Below are 19,807 nucleotides of genomic sequence, written 5' to 3' on the forward strand. Positions count from 1 at the left end.
CATGCCAGGGTTGCAGGCTGGATCCCCAGTGCGGGGAGTGCAGGAGGCAGCCAATCAATGGTTCTCTCTCATCATTGATGTTTCTATCTCTCTCTCCCTCTCCCTTCCTCTTTGAAATCAATAAAAATATTTTTTAAAAAAACTTATCAAAATTCTAACAAGTCACCTAAAGGTGAAGTAAGTTAAAAAGAAATTATGTCAGAGAGCCTCTTGTTCCTATATTTAAAACATTAAAATGAGATGACTCAGTATCAGGAACAAATTTCAATAAAAGATGTGTTTAGTTTGTAACGTTAAAGTGTCACTTCGGTATTTTTAAATTAATAATCTAAACATATACTTACTTTGGAATGCTTCATACATAGGGACCAAATTACTTGTAATTAAGGCATCATATTGACTATCAGAAGTTCTATTACATGCTGCAAAACAAATGAATTGTATTAAATCTAGCTACAAGAGAAATATGACATGCTACATCATAGTCAAATGACTATTACATACTAATGTAAATTAGCAGTACTAACAAAAATACTAAGTACTCTCCGATAGGGGCCATCACTAATACATGCAGTTTTAGGCACTTGATACCAACCTTCCTGTATTTGTGAATCTGATAGGTAGGAAAATAGAATCTTTGTAGATGCAATCAAGTTAAGGGTCTCAAGATGAAGTTGTCCTGGATTTGGGGTGGGCTCTAAATCCAGTGACTCAAATCCTTATAAAGAGAGAAAGGTTGAGAAGAGGGGAGACTCAGGGAGAAGGCCATGTGAAGCCAAGGCAGAGATCAGAGGGATGCAAATACAAGCCAAGCAACACCGGAAGCCCCCCGAAGCTGGAAGAGGTAAAGAATTCTCCTCTCTCTCTCTAGTCTCTCCTTCAGGGGGCACATGGCCCTGCTGACACCGTGACTTTGGACCTCTGGCCTCCAGAACTGTGACAGAAGGCATTTCTGTTGTTTCAAGGCCACCAAGTCTCTTACCGCAGCTCTAGGAAACTAGTATAATGCCAATATGAGTGCGTAGTTATTGAATGTGCACAAAACAATAATGCTATTCTAAAGAACTCTTCCCAAATAAAATTTTCTTAAAGAGCGAGTTTTAACTCAGTGAAGACTATGGATGACACTCCAAATGGTTGGCTCTGAGGACTCACGGACTCATGCTGAGGACGCCAGCATGGTGAGCGCTGGGTGTGTGCTCCGGAGCCCCACTCCCTGCCTGCCAGCTGAACCACTGAGCTAAGTGCTATGTGCCTCTGTTTCATTTGTCTCATGGCATCTATCCATGGAAGTACTGTGAGGGCTAAAAAGCTGCAAGCCTATACATACATGTGTATTACAATACTTTTTATATTTAAACTACCTTTGGGTGTCTGAAGTAAAACTGAAGTGAAAGGCCAGTGGGTGGGTACCAAAAGGCAAGGAAAATATAAGTTGTTGGTTGATTTCACGTGCTGTTCACGGTCCTCAGATCCCCTATAAGACTGTTCTATTTTTTAAACTAAGCCTTGAAAGTTGGGAGGGCAATATAGCATTACCCCCTTTTCAGAGAGAAAAAAAAACCCCACAAGAATTAGCTTATTGAGGCATTTTTAACAGAATTTATAGTGGAGAGTTAGAAGAAAGTTTCATTTTTATCCTTAATACTTTTAAGACAAGCTGTGTAGTTACAAATTTCATTCCCTTGTTGAGGCAAACATATATAGGTACCAACCAACATCCATGGCTTAACAGACACAATTTTATATGCCAATTTAAAAACATTTATTAATAAATTGCTCAAGTCTTTTAAGGTTTATCCTAGGGTTTGCATAAATTCAGTAGCTCTAATTGTCTCTAGATATTTTAATAAGATGTATCAATTTACTTACCCTAATTCTGTGTTAGAAATTTACATTGTAATGCTACTTGCTGTCATTAACCCTTTTCCCTTCGACTATGAACTTCAGAATCTTGAAATTATAGATCTCTACATTGATCTCTTCGGGGGGGGGGGGCGTTGGGGGAAGAGGAGGGAGAGGGGGAGAATGGAAAACTGATTAAAAAATCAATAAATATTTTATTGATTTTTTTTTTACAGAGAGGAAGGGAGAGGGATAGTGAGTTAGAAACATCAATGAGAGAGAAACATTGATCAGCTGCCTCCTGCACACCCCCTATTGGGGATGTGCCAGCAACCAAGGTACATGCCCTTGACCGGAATTGAACCTGGGACCTTTCAGTCTGCAGGCTGACACTCTATCCACTGAGCCAAACCGGTTAGGGCAGCTGTAGGTTTTTTTTTTAATGTTGTTTATCAAGTTCCCCTCTATTCCTATTTTTCTGAGAGTTTTTGTCATGACTTTCAAATACCTTGGTCAATTTGATTTTTCTTCATTGGTTGATATCATCATGTGATAGCCACCAAAGATAATTTATTCTTTAGTTTGTTAATATGGTGATTACATTGATTTATTTCAAGTATTGAACCAGCCTTGTATTTTTGCAATGAACTCTATGGTATATAATTCACTTTATATATGCATGCCTTTTCATATAATTAATAAATAATTCTATTTGCTAATAATTTGTTAAGGATTTGTATGTCTATTTTCATGAAGAATATTGGTCTGTATTTTTCTTTTTTTATACTGTATTTTAAAATGTTTTTGGTTTTGGTGTCAGTGAATACTAGCTTTATAAATGAATTGATAAGTGTTTTTGTTTGCCTTCTTGGTTTTCTGGAAGAAAGTATATAGAATTGGTGTTATTTTTCCTTTGCACACTTGTTAGAATTCTACAGTGAAAGCTGGGCCTGGAGATTTCCTCTTTGGGAGTTTTAAATTAGTAGAGCGTGGTAAGTTTTGAAAATACAACACTTAAAAAGGAATACAAAAAGATACATTAAAAACACTATAAATAAGTAAAAGTGGAATTCTAAAAATGTTCAACTAATCCTCAAGAAAGCAGAATAAAGAAAACAGAAATTAAAAATTATATCAAACAGAAAATAGAATGGCAGACTTAAAATCTAACATGGCAGTGATTACATTAAATATAAATGGTCTAAATAAAAAGATAGATTGACAAAGGTATTTAAAAATATGATTCCACTGTATATTGTCAAAAAGAAACTCATTTTAAATAAAATTATATAGGCAGGTTAAAAGTAAAAGAATGGAAAAAGATATGATGGGGAAAAAATAAATAAAAAGAAAGCAGTAGTGAAACATAAAGAAAAGTAGTTTTAAAAGGACCTCTGCAGAACGAATGTTGGAGCTAGAGAGACCTGGGCTCAATGACAGGGTCTGCTAGTTGGCTTCCTTATCACTGTAGTAATCTCAAGGAACATCTAAATGCCTCGTTTTCCTCATCTTTAAAATCGGCATGGAAAGAGAACTTACCTCATAGGCCTATTAAAGAGTAAACATGATCTGGCATATACACCCTGCTTCATTGCTTGCAGTATAACAAAGTCCTATTAGGAGCCATTACAATAATAGCAACAATTATAACAACTGCTGCTACAGAAGGCATTTTGTTAGGTTCTTTTAATTAAACATCTCAATGAACCCTAAAATTTACTGCAAGGTTAGCATTGCCATCCTTATTTTAAAAATAAAAAAATTTAATAAATAAAAGTAAGAATATCGATGCTCAGAAAAATGAAGTAAGTCCTGCAAGATCAAAAAGTATCCGGTGTAAGTGCTGGGACTAAATCCAAGAACTGCTTCCCTTCATTATTTCATCCTTTTCCAATATATCACATTATCTAGAACCTAGATGTCTACATTAATCAACTTTCAATTCTTCAGAGTTTTCAGCCCAATGAAATGCCCTTTATGACCTCAGGAAATAAATTTTGAATTAAAATTGACTCCTGCCTTCTAGTCCTGAGACTTCTTGGTGTTTTTCTGGAGTTTGAGGCCAAGCTGCATTCCTGCAGCTTCCGGATGGCTCATGGACTCTCCAGCCTGTTTTTGTGTTTAGTGGCCCTGGTTAGAGTTTACCAGAAGCTAGGCTTGAGATTCCAGGGGCCGTGGGTGCCATCAGAGACAGATATTGGTTACCAGGGCGAGGCAAAAGTAGGTTGAGATTTGTTAGTATGGAGAATACAATAATAAATAATAATACAAGAATAAACTCTGTGTTTCATGTATTCATAACTGTAAATATACTTTGCCACACCCTGTAGACTATATTGTTGAGATTCAGAGACAGTGTGGATTTCAATACGTATAGGTACACTATATAGCACACTCCTGTACTATGTACCTAGACATAGCCCAATATACCTAAAAAAGTCTTCCCCTATCTAATTAGAAACCCTGCACATCTTAAGTGAAAATCCAGCAGTCACATGCCCCAACAATTCCACTTCTAGGTACATATTAGTACCTTAAAACAATAGTTTTCATCTGGGCATCCTAAAAGGTGTTTGGAAATATTTGGGTGGTTTGGTTGACACTATGACTGAGGGTGCTTCAGGCATTTGTGGGTGGAAGGGCCACAGGTGCTAAACACCCTGCAATGTGTCAGCGAAAGGATAGGAAGAAGAGGCTCATCTGGAAGGCCAGGAGCTCCATTGCAGAAAAACACTGTCCCAGAGAAACGTGTACATCTGCAACCACATGCGTCACAAACATTTTCATTGCAATATTGCATAATTTTTATAAAATTAAAAAAAAACAACCAGAAAGCAACAAATCTATTCATGATAGGCTAGATAAATAAATGTTGGTATGGTGATACACTGGGGAGAAATATACACCAATAAAAATGAATTTATCTCAGTTAAACACATCAAGAATGTTGTATCTGAAAACAATGTTGAATAAAAAATGGAAAAATATAGATACCAAGTTATATAAGGTTCAAAAACAGAATTCAGCAGGGATACACATATAAGAAGTAAAACTACAAAGAAAAATAAGTGGACGGTTAACAGAAAATCTAGGATAGCAATTACATCTGTGGAAAAAGAAGGGGCTGCCCTGGCCGGTTTGGCTCAGTGGATAGAGTGTTAGCCTGTGGACTGAGGGTCTGGGCTTGATTCTGGTCAAGGGCACATATCCGGGTTGTGGGCTGGATCCCCGATGGAGGACTTGCAGGAGGCAGCCAATCCACGATTCTCTCTCATCATTGATGTTTCTCTCTCTCTCTCTCTCTCTCTCTCTCTCTCTCTCTCTCTCTCTGAAATCAATAAATATATATTAAAAAATAAAATAAGGAAAAGAAAAAGAAGGGGCTTACATTTAGAGAGAGTAAACTTTATAATGGGTCATGAATATATAAGTATTGCTTTTATTATCTTTGTATATATGTATATACATATAAATTACTTTTTATAAACTAATTTTCAAGAAACAGGCTTGAAATGGTTGCATTAGAATGTTAGCAAAAGTGATGTTTTGGTGTAAGGATCATAGTTAAGATTTTTTTCCTTTCATTTATTTTTCTGCATTCAAAACCTTTTTCAAGTATCTCCACCACTCATCATTTGGGCCTAGCCTTCTTGATCTTCTTGATTGTATTATTTTTCTTTGTTCCCTAGTATTTTTAGAAATAATATGAACCTTGACCAAAATATAAAAAGTGATGAAAGTGAAAGAGAAACAAAATCAAAGTAAACATAAATAAAAATAAAAAGTAATAAGTTACCACAAAAAATATGTACAAGTTGAATTCACATATCTATATAATATATAAGCCCAGCAACTGGAATAGCAGAACGATCAGAATGACTGGAATGACCAGTGGCTATGACATGCACTGTGGCAGCCAACCAGCCTGATCTGGGCCCTGATCAGCACTCCCCAGCTGGCCTGGCCCCCAATCGGCTCCCAACACCCCAATTGGGCTGGGCCAGCAGGACCCCACCTGTGCATGAATTTGTGCACTGGGCTTCTAGTCAGTTAAAAATTGGATACAAAAGCTCCACATTTCACATTCCATTTAAAACTGAATATTTTCTGTTATCTTTTCTGTAACAAGTTTGGTGTTACATCTGAAATATGATCTCTAGTTAAACAATATGTCTACAATAACATTTTAATTCATATTCCTTAAAATGACACATTTCTCCTCAACATCTTTGAGTACTTGTTGAAAGCTTTCATGCACTCCAAGTATACAAAGGGTTACACTCCTATATTAATCCTCTCATTTCAATTAGCTGTAACCTATTGATAAAGACTTCCCTATGTACTGACATCTTAGCATTTCTGTCCTGCAACTTGCTGATGTTCAATAAGTTTGACTTGTACATGCAGGCTCCCTCCCATGGAGAGTGTTGACAGGAGTTTTCTTCTTGTGTGTTCTTCTTTGATGTTTGGTGAGGGCTGACCTCTGGCTGAAGGTTTTGCTACATTCATTACATTCATAGGGTTTTTCCCCTGTGTGAATTCTCTGATGTTTTGTGAGTGCTGACTTTTCATAGAAAGTTTTCCCACATTCTGGACATTTGTAGGGTTTCTCTCCTGTATGAGTTCTCTGATGTACAACAAGGTTGGACTTCACACAGAAAGACCTCCAGCATTCATCACATTTATAGGGCTTCTCTCCTGTGTGGGTCCTTTGATGTTGAGTAAGGTTTGATTTCACACAAAAGGTTTTCCCACATTCATTACATCGATACGGTTTCTCTCCTGTGTGAGTTCTCTGGTGCACTGTGAGGGCTGACTTCTGGCAGAAGGATTTTCCACATTCATTACATTCATATGGTTTTTCTCCTGTGTGAGTTCTCTGATGTTCAGTGAGGTTGGACTTCACAAAGAAGGACTTTCCACATTCATTACATTCATAGGGTTTTTTCCCTATGTGTGTTCTCTGATGTTGAGTAAGGTCTGTTTTTTTATGGAAGACTTTTCCACAATTATTACAGTCATAGGTTTTCTTTCCTTTGTGAACACTCTGATTTTGAGTGAGGTCTGACTTATAACTTAAAGCCCTCCCACTTTCATTACATTTATTGGTTATTTTCCTCAAGTGTGTTCTCTGATGTTGACCAAGTTTCAACTTCTTGCAGAATTTCTCACACTTGTTATCTTCAAAGCTTTTCTCTCCTGTGTTAATTCTCTGGTTTTGAGTGAGGCATGACTTCTTTATGGCTTTCTCACTTTCATTACATTCACTGTGTTTTTCTGTTGTATGAATTTTCTGATGTTGAGTAAGGCATGACTTTTCATGGAAGGATTTCCCACATTTATTACAGTCATAGATTTTCTCTCCTCTGTGAGTTATCTCATCTTGAGCATGGCATGACTTCTGCAAGGCCTCCTCACTTTCATTATACTCATCAGGTTTTCCTCCTGTGTGCATTCTCTGATGTTGAGTAAGGTTTGACTTCTTGCTACAGGATTTCTCCAATTTATTACATTCGGCATGTTTCTCCCCTATGTGAGTTCTCTGATGTGCACGTTTCGACTTTACCCATGAAGATTTCCCATTTTTACTGGATTCGTGTGGCTTCCTTTCCCTCGGGGTTCTCAGATAAGCACTGAACTTTAACTTTTGCTTGAAGGTTGTTCTATGTTTTTTACCTTCAGAGGGGTTCTCTCCTGTGGGAACTCCCTTATATGTAACAAAGGCTGTTTTTCTGTGAAAGGCTTTCCCACAATTATTGTATGTAAGAAGTTGCTCTGAAGCTGAATTCTTCTGATGTTGACTAAAGTAATCATTATGACTGTGGGAATTCTTTTGATCATTGTCACAGGGCTTGCTCATTGTATGAGTTTTCTCATGCATAGTGTCAAGGAATACACATCCATTGAAATCATTGGGCTTTTTTATTGCATGGATTCTATTACTAAGAATTAATTCTGAAACACTTTTCAAGTTTGTTCCAAATGAGTCACATTTATGAGATATTTTTCTTGAAGACACTGGGTTTGTGGCCATATTAAATTCTTCTCCTAAGGTTTTACTTCTCTCCTTAGTCATTGTTTTGTTGTTGCTGAATAAAACTTGCTTTGGATATATATCTTCATTTTCTTGGCTTCTCTCTTTCATGTTATTGACTTTCTGGACTTCTATAAATATTAAAAATTAACATACATTATAAATCTTAACATATTCTTAAAGCAATGGGGTTGTATACAAGTGCCCTATATTGAGTTGATTTTTAGGTTTTAGACATAGTCTTCTGGGACAAAAGAACTCTTAAGCAAATATTTAACTCTTTTGTTTGGTAACATGAAAACAAAGACAAAAACATATACCATAGTAGAAAAAGAGAGAGAAAGCTGAAAATTAATCAAGTAGATTTGGCTTGTTACAATGTAACATTAAAACAGGTAGAGAGTTTGAAATAAAGCAGAAGGAATGGTGAACTGAGAACAAAGGATGTCAGGAAAATAATTGATCCAAGGATGGAGGTTAGTCAAAGAATGGGGCAAATATAAGGGACACTGAGTAGGGAGGCAAGGAAGACTAAAGGGTGACCAAGGGACGTATCAGAGCAAAGATTAAGTTTGGGGGCAGATTAAAGACTAGAACCTTATCTTCCTCTCCTTATGCTTTAACTAATGCAGCAGGATCCTTCTTACAGTCTACATGCTTCTAATCGCTTTCTCTTCTTTCCCATTCTGTATACCAACTCACACATATATTTATAAAATCACTCATTTCCTCTGGTCAGTCCTATAGTTCTGGCTCCATCTCTCCATATAGCTGTGATATGGAAAAACAATGTCCAAAGAGAATGTTAAAATATATGAGAGGACAAGCCATGCTTACAACAGGATCCAACTCCCCTCTGTGTTTTGATTGCTGGTGCTATCATTTGATCTATCAGAGTTAATCAATATAATCTGTCCTGATCGACACTCTACTTTTTCCACTTTCAGTCTGCAGTCACAATACTAATATTTATTTCCACGTTTATGTCATGTTTTCTTCCTCTCTGATTTCTCCTTGTCTGTGGGAGCTCAAGTACCTAGCTATTCAATTTGATCCTAGGACCAATACTAATTTTCATCTTAAAAATTTTTGGCTTTGGGTAATTATTGTTATCCTCTGCTATTCTCATTTTATTCAATAACATCAACTGTGTGCTTAAAAGCTTATGACTTTTCTGTAGCACATAGAGGAAAATTTGATGTTGAATGTTTATACTTAAGAGTTGATACTAGTTTCATATGCCTAAATTCACAATCATGTTCAAATGGTCATCCCACAAGTCTACAATATTGTTAGCTTCTACAAAATCAGGATATTTAATCCCATATATTGCGCATTTCCAAACACAAACCCACTTTCATGTTCTTCACTGAGTTAGCACACATTCCATCCTTAGCTCTTCTCGGAATCCAGGCATCCTTCAGGGCAATGCTACTTTCCGTTGTTTAAAAAATATATATCCTCTGCCCTAACCAGTTTGGCTCAGTGGATTGAGTGTTGGCCTGCGGACTGAAGGGTCCCAGGTTCAATTCCCAACAAGGGCATGTACCTTGGCTGTGGGCAGGTCCTCAGTAGGGGGTGTGCAGAAGGCAGCTGATTGATGTTTCTAACTCTCTATCCCTCTCCCTTCCTCTCTGTAAAAAATCAATAAAGTATGTTTTACATATATATATCCTCTCTTTTAAATTCCATTTGTGATAAATATTACAAGTAAATACTATCTGTACAATATGCTCTCACATTATTTCCTAAGCACTTCTACTTCCATGATCTACTTCCTGATTTCCATTGCTTTTGGCAGTTTTCCACCTTTAAAATTTGTTATTATTATGTTTGAGATTTCAGCTGCCTCTCACCTACAACAAATATAGAGTTGACTTTTCTCCTTGTGGCCTCTGGGTAATTTTCAGGAAAAGAAGAGACAAGGCTGACTTTACACTTGCATCTGTATATTGGAATCCACTCCTTCCTTCAAAAAACACTATTTATGTGGCTTCTGAACACCCCTCTCTCCTGACTCTCCCCCTATAGAGTGGGTGCTCCCTCTCAGTCTCTCTTGCTAGAATCCCTAGTCTTCCTGACTTGCAAATGTAGTGCTTAAGGGCATAGTTCTTGACTTCTTCTCTTACCCATTGTCTCCCTCACAGTAGAATTCAGTCTTTACCAGGCCTGTAAAGTTTTGCCCCCAGGTAACTCTCTGCCATCACTTGCTAATTTCTCCTCAATAAACCCTCTCTGACTTCCTTGCTGTTCCCTGATTACGCCAAGTGCACTCCTGTCTCAGAGGCTTGGCACCGGCTGCTCCCTCCATCTGGAAATCTCTCAGGTAACCCATGTCTCCCTCCACTCCACTTTTATTTTTTATTTTTATTTTTTTCCCCCTCCACTCCACTTTTCTTCCTCCTAAAAGAGGCCATTCCTGACTTCCCTGCCAATCTCTATCCCCTTCACCTGACTTTAACTTTCAGGGTGCTAATTACCACCAGGCATACTGCATATTTCTCTGCTCACCAGGTCTACTGATTGGACTAGAGACTTTGCTTTTGTATCCCTGTTCTTGGAACGTGACTGGTGCACAGCAGGCATTAAATAACTAAATATTTGTTGAATAAAAGAATGTATCAATAAATGCATCTCTATAGAACAGGGGTCCTCAAACTTTTTAAACAGGGGGCCAGTTCACTGTCCCTCAGACCGTTGGAGGGCAGGACTATAGTTTTAAAAAAAACTATGAACAAATTCCTATGCACACTGCACATATCTTATTTTGAAGTAAAAAAACAAAACGGGAACAAATACAATATTTGTATTTGCATGTGGCCCGCGGGCGGTAGTTTGAGGACCCCTGCTATAGAGTGTGTAGCACTGGTGGGAAGGTGAACAATGGCCATTTGTTGAACAGAGAGGAAAACAGAGAAATAAAGGTCTAAGACAGCCGTGGGCAAACTACTGCCCGCTGGCCGGATCCAGCCCGTTTGAAATGAATAAAACTATTGAAAAAAAAGACCGAAAGACCGTACCCTTTTATGTAATGATGTTTACTTTGAATTTATATTAGTTCACACAAACACTCCATCAATGCTTTTGTTCCGGCCCTCCGGTCCAGTTTAAGAACCCATTGTGGCCCTCGAGTCAAAAAGTTTGCCCACCCCTGGTCTAAGATGAGGGAGGCAGCAAATGGATACCACAAAAACCAAGCAAATCTCTCTCTATACATGTCAAACAGAAAATTTAAAAATTGTATATGAAAGTGAAATTGGAGGTTTCATAGCTAAGGTATGGTACTTATTTGTCTTTAGTCATGTCTAAAAGTGGAGCCTCTATAAGAGATTTCTGAAACATATTTCAAAGATACCAACCCTTGACCTGGACTCTTAGGATTCAGTTTCTACCAGTTGCCTTGACCTGACTTCATTAACTCACCTGGATGGCTCTGACTCGGGAACTCTCCCTTTACTACCCATGGTTCTTCTCCTTGCTCCAACTTGAATATCAGCTCAGGTTTGGTGACACAGTGCCCTGTTATGGGAAATGACAGGGGACTTGGCAACGTTTCTTAGGGTTCAGGCCCTTTGAGGAATCAGACGGGAGAAGCTTTAGAAGCTGAACAATGATGGAGCCCTCGTCGAAAAAGGCTCTTTCCCTGGGGAGGTGAGAACACAGTATTCTTTCATGTTCCTTAAAAGGATCTTTTAATCCGAATTCTCAAGCCGAAAACTCATAATATTCTACATTGATGTGGTTCCTAAGAATGGAAGTGCATGCTGTTGGGAGTTGCCTGGGGCTGTGCTTACCCAGGGACAACAGGTGCCTGTAGTTCTCCAGCATCACGTCCCTGTACAGGTGCCTCTGAGCAGAGTCCAGCAGCTGCCACTCATCCCGGGTGAAGGCCACAGATATATTCTCGAACGACACTGACCCCTGTAATAGCCCAATGCTGCTCAGTCTGAAGTGCTCAAGATCAGAGGGCATGAGAAAGACATCTGGGAACGAATCCTACTGTGCTCACTGTTAAAAGTTTACCAGGCAATATTACAAGGGATGTCTATGTACTTGTGGGAAAGACAGAAATCATAACAGAAATACTCTGCTGCCATGCTTGTTTATTAATTCATAAAGCAATCTGGGTTCCTCTGCCTGCCTAGAACTGTTCTGGTTTTGGAGGACACCAAGGAGAATAAGACACTGGTCCTGGTCTTAAGGCATTTACAGACTGATGAGGCGAATTTCTACAGAAATAGACATGTGCAATAGTGAATTATGGGAGCCATGAAAACCTGTGTGGACAAAGTGAGGTCACAAAGGGGAGAGAGGGTTATATTTCTTTGCGTGTTTTCTCAGGTTATGCTGCATTGAGGAGATAAAGATGTGGTTGCACGCCCACAGTGAGTTTTGTGTGAATAAGAGACAACAGTATAAGCAAAGATATAGACACACTAAAAATGCACATTCGGTTAAGGGAATTGCAAGTAGTACAGCGTGATAGAATAAGGTGGGAGGCTTTGATGAGACATAGAATGGTAGGAGGTATTTAGTGGTCAGACATGGAGAAATTTTGGACTTTCCTATATAGAGCAGTGGCCTCCAAATACTTGGTCACCCCATCAGTAAGAGTTACTGGGTCTTTCTCCAGGTTTGCAGGCTCGATCCCTAGTGGGGGGCATGCAGAAGGCAGCCAGTCAATGATTCTCTCTCATCATTGATGTTTCCATCGCTCACTCTCCCTCTCCCTTCCTCTCTGAAATCAATCAAAAATATATTTTTTTAAAAAGTTACTGGGTATTTCTTATAAATTATACTAGATGTCTATGACTCTCCAGCCATACATCAAAAGTAAAGCTTACCTTTCCTGAGCTTTTTAGATACAAAAGAAACATAAAAGTGCATTCTCGAACTTTATTTACAGGCCGCATAAGACCTGATTGTGCAGTTCTCTGGGGCCAACATGCCGGTTTTAGAGATTGCTTCTGAGGACGATGGGGCCATGTAAACAAGTAACACATCAGAATTATAAATTGAAAGTAGTGTTCTAGAAGCCGAGTGCAAGGTGTTTCGAAGCTGCGGTTCTCAATCAGACATAATTTTGCCACTCATGGGGGATTTGGCAATGTCTGGAGACATGTCTGGTTGTCACAACTGAGGAAAGGGTGCTATTGGTATATGGTGGGTAGAGTCCAGAGATACTACTAAATATCCTACAATGCATAGGCCAGCCTCTACAGCAAGGACTTATCTGGTCTGGCTGGTGTGGTTCAGTGGTTGAGCATCGACCCAGTAACCAAGAGGTCACTGGTTCAATCCCTGGTCAGGGCACATGCCCAGGTTGCAGGGTGTACAGGAGGCAGCTGATGGGTGATGTTTCTCTCTCATTAATGTTTCTATCTCTTTATCCCTCTCCTTTCCTCTCTCTCTCTAAAAATCCATAAAAACATGTTATTGTTTTTTTAAAAAATAATTATCTGTCCCAAAACATTGATAGTGTTGAAGGTTAAGAAAGCCTGTTTCCAAGAGAAGTCAGAGAGGAAGGTAATAGACTATGAAAGGAGATGACCGCCTCCTTTAACGTAGCAGCAAAAGGACTCAGAAGTGGGAGCTGATTCTAAATGGAATTAGTCAGTAATTGTTTATGGAATGAGGGGGGGGGGGGGAGGAGCAGTAGTCCCAGGTAAGTGCCAGAGCAGCTGGGTCAATGCTGATGCCAGGTACTGAGATTGGCAAAATAGGAGAGGGAGCAGATTGGGCAGGAGGAGAGAGAGCTGACTCTTGGACATGTTATACTGAAGGCGTCCGTGGCACCCACGCGTGGAGATGTTGAGGTGACAGCTGGGGCTCAGGAGAGAGGTGTAGGGTTAGGATGTATTTTTAGAAACCAGGAACATCTCAGTGGTAGCAGACGCCATCCAAACAGGGACCTTGCTCACAAAGAGCGTGGAGACCAAGGGGACAGGGCCTGGGAGCAGCAGGGCAAGGCCAGCGGGCCTGGTGACGACGAAGGAACAGGAACCAGGAGTTAGCAGCTGTATCTAGGGCATCTAGAACAGTCCTGGTCTGGTCCACCGTGGTGCCCCAAAAGCAGCCGTCAAATCAATGCAGTCTGGTGGTGACAATTTCAAGAATAAGTGCTCTCCTAACTCGATGCAATGGGCTGGACACACACACACACACACACACACACACACACACACACACACACACATCTCCTCTGTCTCTGAAACTACAGCAAGGAGAGATATAAAAACACTAATATGTGTACCAGAACAGAAGCGTGTTGGGAAAGAGGATGGCAGCAAGTGAGAAACGCTGACTGGCTTCTGGAAGATGTAGAGGAGGAGGGAGATAGTGGCAGCACTGTGCTCACCCCTTAATACAGAGTGTGGCAAAGTCTCAGGTTTGCGCAAAGCCTGGTGAGACCTCCCAGCTCAGGAAACTTTAGTGGACGTGGGTGGGGCCGCAGAAGAGGGAGCAGGAGTAACAGAAGGACCGCCCCCTCCTCAGGTGGTTCCTTCCCTGCTCAGGGGATAGCTGCAGGTCAACATTCAGAAGGCCAGGTCTCTATAAAAGGCAGGGAACTGCCTCCATGTGTTTGCATGAACTTTGCAACCCAAGAGACAATCAGAGTACTGTGCTTAGCACCCTGATACGGTCACATATGGTCACAGTTTTTCTTTTAAGGCAACTCTAGGAAACAGACTAATAGGCTCAGGTAAGGCACTGCCCCATTTGGCAGGGGAAACGGAGTCCCCTCGAGCTTTGTCCCCCTCTGTACAGACTAAAGAGAAGCCTGTCTGTACACATGTCCCAACTATTCATGTGGGAGACCCCGAATCATCCTTTCATTCCAGTGAAAAGCTTGCCAAGGAAACAGGCCTCTGGTTGCCAAGTAACACACATCAGCTACCAAATTGATATAATGAGGGTTTTACCTTTCTTTTCACACAGAAGACAAAAAAGGGCTCAATGTAGGAGGAAAAACAACCATCTGAAAAAGAAGCCTCAAGAACAGACTTGAAGACTGTTAAACAAATCTCCTGTCAATAAAAATCAGCAGCCTGAAAGGTAAATACCGAGAACAGACTGAAGACTATGAAAACAAGTTTAATTCCCCTATCAAAGAGAATAACTTTTTTTTTTTTTTAAAATATATTTTATTGATTTTTTTACAGAGAGAAAGGGAGAGAGATAGAGAGAGTTAGAAACATCGATGAGAGAGAAACATCGATCAGCTGCCTCCTGCACATCTCCCACTGGGGATGTGCCCGCAACCCAGGTACATGCCCTTGACCGGAATCGAACCTGGGACCTTTCAGTCCGCAGGCCGACGCTCTATCCACTGAGCCAAACCGGTTTCGGCGAGAATAACTTTTAAGAATTCCAATAGAAGTTCCCAAATTGATGAAAGAATCTTCTATGAAATGAGAAAAGTGAAGTGTGAAAAACGAAGTCCACAGACCCTAAATATTTTATTGCTGACTTATGAAAACAGAAAAACAAAACTCTCGAGAGAAGGCTGGAAAACCAAATCATACAGGTGACAAAAATGAGCAAATCTCTCAACACATAGAACAAAAAACACAGAAAAACGAATATGATGAAAGAAAAGTAAGAAATCACAGACGCCGGTTGGGAGAGGCACTGACAGTCTAATGGGATTTCTGGGCGACAAGAACAAAGAGCTGGAGGGAAGGAGAAACCATCTGAGAAGTAACGGAAAACATCCCGGAACGCATGAGTCTTCATCCTAACAGGACCATCCAATTACCGAGCAGGCAGCCTGAAAAAAGAACAAATAACCAGGCACTGCCTGGTGAAACATCTGAAACCCGAGGGTAAAGACAAACTTGCAAGAAAGAAAAACAAAACAGGTTACCTACACACACACACACACACACACACACACACACACACACACGAGAATAAACTGCCGCAGGTCTTTCCAAATGCCCGGAGACCATGGAGATGATCTTTTCTCCTAATGCTCTGAAGGAAAAGGATTTCAAACCCAAATCCTGTAAGCAATCAACCATTCATGTAACGGGGCAGAATAAAGGCACTTTCAGATACCTAGCCTCAGAAGGCATGTAACCACACAGTCATTCTGTGCAACCCTCCAGGGGTCTCTATCAAAACTCAGCAGAAGCTGAGGAAGAAGACCTGGCTTCCAGGAATGATGGTGGAAGAGAGAAGGGCTGAAGAACTGGTTCCGGTAGATCAGAAAGGACTGACCGTGGGTGGCTTTCAGGTGTGAAAAGGAAGGGGGCATGGGGCTAACTGAACAGGAAACATTTTTTAAAAGCTATTTATAAAGGGTATGTGGGCAAAGTTTTATAGTTTTTGACAAAGCTGTGGGAACCACGCCTGAGAATTCCTGAAACTTTGGAAGAGGAGCTGCTACAGGGATTGACGGTGATGCTACAGTGGCCTCGTCGGTTCAACGACAGGCCCTCTGGGGTGGGGTACTGCAATCCGCCATAGAAGACAGGGAAGGTGAGGGCCCTGGTTGAGCTAGGACCGCCAGCTCCATTGGTCAGCACAGGTGCCTGAAACCCTTCCATAGAAGTAGGGTTGCCAGTTAAATTTGAACTTCAGATAAGAAACAAGTAAGTTTTTAGTATATGCGTGTCCCATGCAGGATATACTTTGTTTTATATACCCTGTGTCTTCTCTGGCAACCCTACACCTAAGATATCTCCCAAGCTCTTGAGCAAGTTGAACCATAAGCAGATGATAACTTACAGCCAACAGTGCGTGGGAAGCTTGCAGTGAATGTGGCCTCAAATGTCTTTCTGGCCAAATGTCTAACGATGTATCCTTAGAACGACTCCAGCCAACCTCTTAAAAAGTTACTTAAACCTGTTACTTATATCCTCCCAAAAGAGGCATATTAAAGTACCCACCTAAACAAAATAGATGAAACGAAAGTAAAAAAAAAAAGTACCTGTCTCATAACATCAGCATTATCTGAGCTAATCCAGGTAAGAAAATTAACAGTGACTAGAACATAATAAGCAGCCCTAAATTGTAGGTAAGACTATAACTGAACTGACCAATTATTATTATTTTGTCACTTTGCCTCCAACCTTGGGACTGCAAAAATAATCAGAAAATGGATGCTAAAGTTTAAATAATTATTATCCAAGTAGTAAAAAGGTGTGATGCGACTGTTAACTAAAAACTCCCAAATAATATTTATTATATTTAAAAAAGAGAGAAGAAAAGAAAAGCATTAGATTATTTCCACAAAGCTTGAGATAAGGGAGGAGTCTATCCTATTTGGATGGTACTATAAAAACCATTCCTGATGTGGAGAGACACATATGTTTACATCTGTGTTAAACACATCAAAGGTAATCAATAGTAGAATAAAAAGAAAATGTAGACCTTGGCAACTACTTGAAGATTAAGAAAGGAAAGGAAAATAATAATGCAGGACATGATAAAAATGAAGAAAAACAGTTGATAAGAAAATGTGTTTACTGAAAATGCAAAGGAACGCTTAGATTTCACAGGAAAAAAATTGGTAATAAGTAAACAACTCACCTCGGATGTGTTCATTTTCTTCTGCCCCTGGAAGAGTGTGGAGAACCGGGAAGGCAGAGCTGGAGAAAGGGAAGGAGAAAAGGTATCATGGGAACTATGGTCTACCTTGAAGTCCTCATGGCGCTGTCCAGAAATCCACACGGATGAGTGCCACAGAGCACAGCGGGGGAATGTCCCTGACCCTCAGGCAGGGCAGGTATGTCGAGGGGCCTCTGGCAACCCTGGGCTAACCAGGAGGAGCTCAGAGAGGCAGGCCTCCCGCTGGGGAGAGTACATATTGTTTCTTATTGGTATCTTACAAGGTATAACCTCCCTCGATTCAATAGCCGACAAATATACAACAAGGCAAAGTCCAACTAAGAAAGACCTGGTTACACAAATCGTAGCATAGGAAGGACAACATGTCACCCCTTTGGTCCATTATGAAACATGTGGCATTCTGAATTATTTTGATATTTGGGATTTACTTTAAAATAATCCAGTAGAGGAAGGTGGGGAGTGTGTGTGTGTGTGCATGTGTGTTTGTCTGTTGGGGGAGTACAGATAGATGAAATAAAATGGCCCATATTTTGAAAATTGCTGAAGCTATGACAAGTATATGGGAGTCATTATATAGTTTTATTTTGTATGTTTTAAATATTTCCATTAAAAAATGTAGAAGATGACACAACAATAAAAACCTGATAGAAATCTGCTCATGTACTTTTATACATATGTTTTTAACTCCTTGTGGTTAAAGAATTCATCGGAACCTCTGACAACAGGAATGGGTGTGCTTCAAGAAAACCTTTTTTTTTTTTTTTGGAAAGGAGATTTGTTCTCCTTGGTTTGCAGTATCTCCAAAGGACTTTTTATTAAGAAACTTGCTTTGATTTAACTGAGACTGAATGGTGAATGCCCCACTGAATGCTGAATTCAGGGGGGCATTTTGACGTTAATTCAAAACCGTGGCTTGGGATTTCAGGCAGGGGACCTTGGTGCTCCTTTTAGTTCTGCCACTAATGAACAATGTAAATGGAGATAATAATGCAGGTGTAAGAACATTAATGATACTGACAATAATTGCATATTGCTCACCATGTAACAGCATTGTTCTAAGTACTTTATAGATGTTACCCCATTTATTCCTTAAAATAAAGCGAGATGCAGATACTCTTCTTACTCCAACTTTACAGAGGAAATTGAGGGGGAGAACATTAAAGTAATATGGTAGAGCCAGGCTCTGAACCCTGGCAGTCTGGCTCCAGAAACCTTAGACTTAACCCTATGCCAATGACTCCCTCAGGCCCCATATTGTTCACTTTTAAAATGAGGCAGGATTATAGAACCCTTGAAAACCCTTCCTGTGCTGCTATGAAGGCAGGCATGGCAGGTGGGTGGCATAGCCCTAAATTCCAGATGTGGCGATGTGCATGGTTTAAGGGCTGGGCAGGGTCCCGGGAGAGGGATGAGAAAATTGATGCAGGAGGGTTTTCTGGGAGGAGTAGAGATAGTGTCTCCCTGGCCTCCCTCCCAGACCATGTCCTCATCATCCTGTCCACAGGGTTTCCCTTCCCATGAAGCCTGCCTGTTGCCCCCATCCTCAGCCCCGCTGACCTCTCTCTTTGGAAATTTGGCCCTTGCTTTCACTGACAGACAACAACAACAAACCACAGGACCAGTTCTCTGCGCCTTGACAACCTCAGGGCAGAAGGATGGGGAACTGCTTCTGAGCAAGCGAATACAGACCCTGCTTGTTCCTCGGATCTCTGCCCTGGTGCCCATCTGGGGAGGGTGGGGATCCCCCTGGTGGGAGTCCTGCTCCTGTTCCCACCCTCTTTCCTCCCAAGAGCTGAGTGATCAGCGAAATTTGGACCTGGCCGGAAGGGGTAAATTCAATGAACTGGAATCTTCAGCCCTGGCCCACTGTCTCTTGGAGTTCACCACCCGCTATAACAGCTCTCACGGTGTGGTCCCAGACCAGCAGCACCAGCAGCAGCACCTGGGAACTTGGTAGACATGCAAATTCTTGGGTCCCTCCCTAGACTTACTGACCCAGAAACTCTGGGGGTGGGACCAGGCCGCTGTTGGGTTTTAACAAGGCCTCCAGGTGATTCTGATGCATGCTGGGAACCACTGCCAGAAAGTGTGACTGAGGGGTCTGTAAACTGCTGAGGGCACAGGGCAGACAGACAATGAAGGAAGAGTCTAGAAGGCTCAATTGTGCAGTAACCCGAGGGTTCTGTGCAGACACCAAGAATCCTCAAGAGCCTGTAGGGAAGACTCAGTCCTCACACACTCCAGGTCCTTCCTTGCGGCTCCAGGGAAGTTCCACTCGGCTGAGCGCTGTGAAGGACATGCTGCCGGCAAACCCTGCCTGGGACGCGGAAATCAAGCCCTTTGAGGATCCCA

The 19,807-nt window shown here is 40.8% G+C and overlaps 1 protein-coding gene across 1 annotated transcript; it reads right to left on the reverse strand.

Moving 5' to 3' along the window:
• Positions 1-1,905: 1,905 nt before the first annotated feature.
• LOC118663243 (zinc finger protein 33B-like) lies at positions 1,906-7,300 on the reverse strand. The gene is given in 3 exon segments (XM_036322688.1): positions 1,906-1,982; positions 6,327-6,375; positions 6,377-7,300. Coding segments are annotated over 3 exon segments (1,050 nt in total).
• Between the last annotated feature and the right edge of the window lie 12,507 nt (positions 7,301-19,807).

This window comes from Myotis myotis, unplaced genomic scaffold (assembly GCF_014108235.1).
Source record: "Myotis myotis isolate mMyoMyo1 unplaced genomic scaffold, mMyoMyo1.p scaffold_m19_p_9, whole genome shotgun sequence".
NCBI lineage: Eukaryota > Metazoa > Chordata > Mammalia > Chiroptera > Vespertilionidae > Myotis > Myotis myotis.